Source organism: Chiloscyllium punctatum, chromosome 49, assembly GCF_047496795.1.
Source record: "Chiloscyllium punctatum isolate Juve2018m chromosome 49, sChiPun1.3, whole genome shotgun sequence".
Taxonomy (NCBI): Eukaryota; Metazoa; Chordata; class Chondrichthyes; order Orectolobiformes; family Hemiscylliidae; genus Chiloscyllium; species Chiloscyllium punctatum.
This window is the reverse complement of record NC_092787.1, coordinates 59,771,829-59,777,968: the sequence shown is the minus strand read 5'-3', so window position 1 is coordinate 59,777,968 and position 6,140 is coordinate 59,771,829. Positions and strand designations below refer to the sequence as shown.

Below are 6,140 nucleotides of genomic sequence, written 5' to 3'. Positions count from 1 at the left end.
ATGTGAACAAACATTCTCTTAAAAAAAAATGATAGGATTGAAACCTAGATTATATACACTGAATTAACTCAATACAAATCTGTGTTACTTTTTCTTGAAAAGGATACATAGGTTTTGCCACTGAATATCACGCAAGTGCTTGTGACAGGCCAAACATCATTACTTGCATTCTAATGGATGCTAGATTTCACTTGGAAAATTACATAGGCATTTAGTAAAATTCAAATGTACTTAATTGCTTTTTTAAAAAGCCAAGCAAGTCACCTGGTTGTAACAGGTACAATTCAAACTCTCCAGCTTTCCTCCTTTACTGCCAGGTAACAATTCATCCTTGGCCCCCATCCCACTTCCTGCTATGTAAAAATCAATCAAGACAGCCTTCATAAGTTGCCATAGGTTGCCAGGAGCAAATAGGGCAATCTGACCAAAACCTTCTTAATCTAAATCATGTTATCTCTTTAGAGTGAGCCACTATTGTTTAGTTAATAAAGCTTCAGGAAACAATAGTCTCATTCAGGAATACTAGGACCATTGTAGAACACCTGGGGTGTTCATTAGTTTGAGTACCTTTTATAAATTATTAACATGTGGAAAGTAGTAGGGGCTAATGCGTTGAACATTTGAGAACATGACAGACAGTTGTCAAGTACTATACAAACGTGGGGGTGGGGGTGGGGGTGGGGGTGGGGGTGGGGGTGGGGGGGAAGAAAGGGGAAGGAAGAGGAAGGACAAGACAATGGAGGAAGATGTGTGGAACTATTTCAACTTGTGGTTGAATGCCTGAGACATGCACAATAGACAAAATGGCCTAATTTTGTTCTATAACTAGTGTCTGCAAAGGAGAGAAATGATAACAGCACAGTCATACGTTGGGAAGTTTTTTTTTCAAAAAAAGTGAAGAAACACTGCAAAAAGCGTTTGCAGACTAAGTTTCTAAAATCAGTATATTTTACTGCAGAAAGCAGTTCGTAACAATAACACAAGGTATAAAACTTCATTTCAATGATGATTTCCACCCCCCCGCCCCCAACCTTGCTAGGCTGTGGCTTCATGAACAAATGACAGTCCCATCAGTTTTCTGTCCCATGGGACTGTAAGAGGTTTTTTTGAAAAAACAACCTTATTTGACTTGAGGGTAAGCCATTTGTACTTCTTGTCTAGGTTGGGATACTACAACAGGGCATCACAAAAACTTATTGATAAATACCTTAGAGCAAACAAATCTATACATACAAATGGAGAAGACTTTTATTCTATAGATTTATTTAGAGCTAAAATACTTGAATACAATTTTACAGAAAACAAAAAAGGTAGCACAAACACACAAAAAGGAGGTAGCTCAAATGAAATTATAAAGAACTGATCCAAACTGCTGTGCTATAACATCACACTGCATAACACTAAATCAAAACACCGATACAACCTAGAAGACATTTGAACTGTTAAACAGCTTTGATTCTGAAGGAAACTCAATATTGCAAGCCCTTACTTTTAAATCTGATTTTAATGACAGGTACACTGCTCCATCAAGAACATTTACACCATTTTTGGAACATCAATGATTCACAATTGCAGAAGACTTCACTCAGTTGCAATTTAGTCCACCAATTTAGAACCAATTGACAAAGGAATAATAAATTCCCTGTTCTCAATTTTAGAAAATGTCCAGCATTTGTTTTTAGATGCAATACTTCTAGTGCACACAATGGGTTTTTGTTCTCATGTAAACCCACCATAAAATTACTACTGTTATTAAAGGTAGTATCTTGCTTTATGACAGTTATAGCACCTTTAGTTTTCAATGAAAAATCTAATAGAAACAAGGAATACTTGGTTTCAGCATTAATAAGGACACTTTATAATAGAAACTCAAACTGCCCTTTTTCAAAGTTCATCTGATGCAGATTTTATTGAGAAGTGTAAGTGCTGCACAAATAAGTTTGCATAATCATGGTAATATTACAAAATATTGCTATTCCAACAGCTGTTTTTATTCCTTAAGGCAAAACTACATTGCAGTTCTAACCATTAATGCGAAAGTTTACATGAATTTCTGGTTTAATGTCATAAATGAAACCAAGAAGAGTATTCAAGACAAGTTCCTTGCTCTCTTCATAGCTTGCTCCAATTTTCCTAATTTTCTCTTGGGTTTCTTTGTCAACTTCAGTTGCAGAATTACCATGTGAACCAAGTGCCTGAAAGGGAATATAAAACATCAAGCATTTTCAATTCTATAAACAAGAAATCATATTGAAGAAATAAAGTCACATTCCTTTCAGAAAGCTTTACAGATTGTCAAAGGTCATAGCCATCACATGTCCTAACATTAAATTCCATTTAAAAATTTGCCAGCAAATGAATTTAAAAACAAAAATCAGAGCCTAACAATTCCTTTCTGATTCAAGTGTTTCATTTCTGCCCTAGGCTGAGATCTAACTAAGCAAACAAAAAAGCTTTCAAATAGGATATTTCACAGGTAACAAAATAGAAGTGATTTGATATAAGCATAGGTATTATGAGATATTGATTAATTATACTGACAAAGCCATAACAAATGCATTTCAGTACAGGCAAATTTGGTATTTAAAAAAGGTTAGCTTCTAAAAGTGAAAACTAGAAAACAGGGTCTTGAAGAGGACTAGGTAGATTAAAAAAAGTGAATAAAATAATTTAAAGGCCAATGGAATGCTAGCCTTTATGTAGAGGTTAAAAGTTTTATAATGTGGAAGTTATGTTATAGTTATACAAAGCAGTATCATTTTACCAAATACTGTGAGCAGTTCTGCACGTATCTTAGAAAAGGAATTGAGCCATGGAGAAAGATTCCATGGAATTACCTAGATAACACCTGAACACAAGACAAAATAGAAAAAAAGATACAAGATTGTAATCCCTGGAGTTTAGACAGGTAAGAAATGATTGCTTTGTTATTGTTCAATGTTCTTAAGTTTTGATCCAATGTAGAGGGTTTAACTTGGCATGGATAGAAGATTGCTGGCCAACAGGGAATAAAATTTAAAAATAAATGGATCATTTTCTGGTTACCAAAATATAACAAGTGGTGTGAGAGGGGTCAGTGCTAGGACCTCAACATTTACAGTTTATATAAATGACTGAAAAGGACAGACAGCCGGTGAGCCTGACATCAGTGGTGGGCAAGTTGTTGGAGGGAATCCTGAGGGACAGGAGTTATTAGCATTTCGAAAGGCAAGGACTTATTAGGGATAGTCAATATAGCTTTTTGCATGGGAAATCATTTCTCACAAACTTGATTGAGTTTTTTGAAGTAACGAAGAAAGTTGATGAGGGCACAGTGGTGGACATGATCTATATGGACTTCAGTAAGGCATTTAACAAGGTTTCTCATGGGAGACTGGTTAGCAAGATTGGATACAGGGGGAACTAACCATTTCGATAAAGGATTGGCTTGAAGGTAGCAGTCAGAGGATGGTGGAGGAGGGTTGCTTTTTAGACTAGAGGCCTATGACCAGGGGTGTGCCACAAGGTTCATTATTTCTATGAATGATTTGATGTGAACAAAGGAGATAGTAAGTTCGCAGATGACACCAAATTTGGAGGTGTAGGGGACAGGGAAGCTGGTTACCTCAGCGTACAACAGGAACTTGATCAGATGGACCAATGAGCTGAGGAGTGGCAGGTGGAGTTTAACTCAAACGTGAGGTGCTACATTTTGGAAAGGCAAATCAGGGCAGGCCCTAGGTAATGTTGCTGAACAAAGACTTTGGAGTGCAAATTCAGTTTCTTGAAAGTAGAGTCGCAGGTAGATAGGATAGCGATGGCAGCGTTTGGTATGCTTTCCTTTATTGGACAGAGCATTGAGTAGAAGAGTTGAGAAGTCATGTTGCAGCTGTACAGGACATTGTATCAGCCTCTAAAACTGGCCTAACCAATTACAACATTTAAAACATTTGGTTGGATATGAAAGGTTGAGGAATATGGGCCAACTACTGGCAAATGGGACTACATTAGGTTAGGATATCTGGTTGGCATGGACAAGTTGGACTGAAGGGTCTGTTTCTCTATAGGTCCTAAATGAGCTGACCCAAAGTAAAACAAAAGTTGAGAACATAGTGAGGCTACAAAGGCTATAGATAGGTTAAGTGGGCAAAGATCTAGAAAAGTGTAAGGCAACAAAATGTGAGATTGCTCACTTTGTTGGGATGAATAAAAAAAGCATACAGCCTCAACTGAAAGGGATTAAAGATGCAGTGATCTGGGTGACCTAACATGAATCACAGGTGGTTACAATGCAGATAGAAAACTAAGTCAGGAAAGCTAAAAGAAATCTTGTATTCTATTCTGCTTGCAATAAACAAACAAAAAGGGAGAGAGATTATAGTGAGTTGAGAAGATTTGTAGCTCAGGAGGAAGTTCTGGATATAGTGTATTAACAGATCAGGTACCATTTCTTGAATGGTACAACAGGCACAAGTGGCTATGTGACTTCCTCCTATTCTAGCATAACTACATTAGAAACAATTTCACAGATTATGGATATTTAGGATCTCCAGAGGTATTGATATGGTACAAATGAGCATCTGGATATATGCCCTATTCTCACCAGTATCTTGAAATATTTCATTTCAAAGCTTTAATTTCAGGATCAGGGTGTATATAGCAAGATGGAATGCCATGAAGAGCCTCTCTTCAGAAACATGCTATTTATCATGTAACAAAATTAAAGTGTGATGAGATTACTAGCCAAACCCAAAATTTATTTTAAATCAGTCATGTATGCAAGACAAAAAATTAAAACCTGCCAATCAATAAGCAACTACACTTGCATAAAGTCCGAATGGTGCTTTGGAAACAATGGTGGGCCTCATTCAGTTTTTAAACAAAGGCAATCAAAATTAACTGATTCCCACAAAAAGGTCAAGCATCAATCATTTGTTTCCTCAAGAAATCAGTGACACAATCAACAAGTTTAAAATTTCATTAATCATTATGATTACTACTAGCCCCAGAGTGAGAGCACACACTTAAAAAGTAGAAAACATTGCATCAGTTGTGCAAGGATGCAGATTTGAGTTTACTTGCAGCAATTTTTAAAGTTTAACAACAATACTTATTATTACATACATCATTTTCCTTAGCTTTAAAGTCCTTTTCTCTCTGCAGGCGATACTGTTCAATCTCAGCTTGAGCTTCCTCCTTCGCTTGCTTCAATCTGCGATTCTTTCCTATAATTGAAGAGCAGCGTACACCGTTCCATCAGTTTTCAAACAAGAAAAGTGGGGGGGGGACAGGAGACAGAGCGGAGGGGGGGGGGGTGGCGGAGGGGGGGGGTGGGGGACAGGAGACAGAGCGGGGGGGGGGGGGTGGGGGACAGGAGACAGAGCGGAGGGGGTGAGGGGTGGGGGGGGGGAGGTTAGAGGTGACAATGGGGGGGGGGGGGGTAACAGCGCGAGGAGGGGACAAGCCCTATTAAAGGTTAGGGGCTACAGGACAGAGCAGGGAGTGAAAGCCACCCAGCGAACCCCCCCGCCCCCCCAACAAACACTCCCCCCTCCCCCAAACCGTGTGTATTTCTTTCTATAAAATGACCCTCCCCTCCTCCGGCCTTTGTACTGAAGTAGTTTCCAGGAGACAGCAGACACTCACGTTTCCGAGCCTCAGCCACCTTCTCCGCCGCCCGTTTCTCGGCCTGAAGCAGCTGTTGAATCCCCTGCGACTGACTCGCCATTTCCAACTGCTACGCTCGAGCGTCCCGGACACTGCCCCACGTGACTATTACCGCCTGCACCACGTGATACCGTCCGCCCAAGGTGACTGTACCACCTGATACCGCCCGCCCCCACGTGATACAGCCCGCCCCCACGTGACGCCACCGTGCCTCAGGCTCCGCCCTTCCCCTGAACGCGGAAGTGGTGCCTTAGGCCCTGCTCGTCTGGGTTATGATGTGGAGTAGCTGGTGTTGGACAAGTTAGAAATCACACAACACCAGGTTATAATCCAACAGGTTTATTTAGAAGCAGTAGCTCGTCGGTTAGCTCCTACTTCCAATTAAATGTTGGACTATAACCTGGTGTTTCACCCCAGTCCAACACCGGCACCTCCAAATGGAGCGTTGTCGAGTAAGAAAACAAAATCTGACTCTTCAAGGCACCACTAATGTA

The 6,140-nt window shown here is 39.9% G+C and overlaps 1 protein-coding gene across 1 annotated transcript; it reads right to left on the bottom strand.

Moving 5' to 3' along the window:
- Positions 1–1,241: 1,241 nt before the first annotated feature.
- On the bottom strand, positions 1,242–5,794 carry LOC140469233 (V-type proton ATPase subunit G 1-like). Its single transcript, XM_072565569.1, has 3 exons — positions 5,626–5,794; positions 5,104–5,204; positions 1,242–2,195 (listed from the first exon to the last, which is right to left on the bottom strand). Exons 1-3 carry the CDS (start codon positions 5,705–5,707, stop codon positions 2,022–2,024), a joined length of 357 nt encoding a protein of 118 aa, XP_072421670.1. The 5' UTR covers positions 5,708–5,794; the 3' UTR covers positions 1,242–2,021.
- Positions 5,795–6,140: the final 346 nt, after the last annotated feature.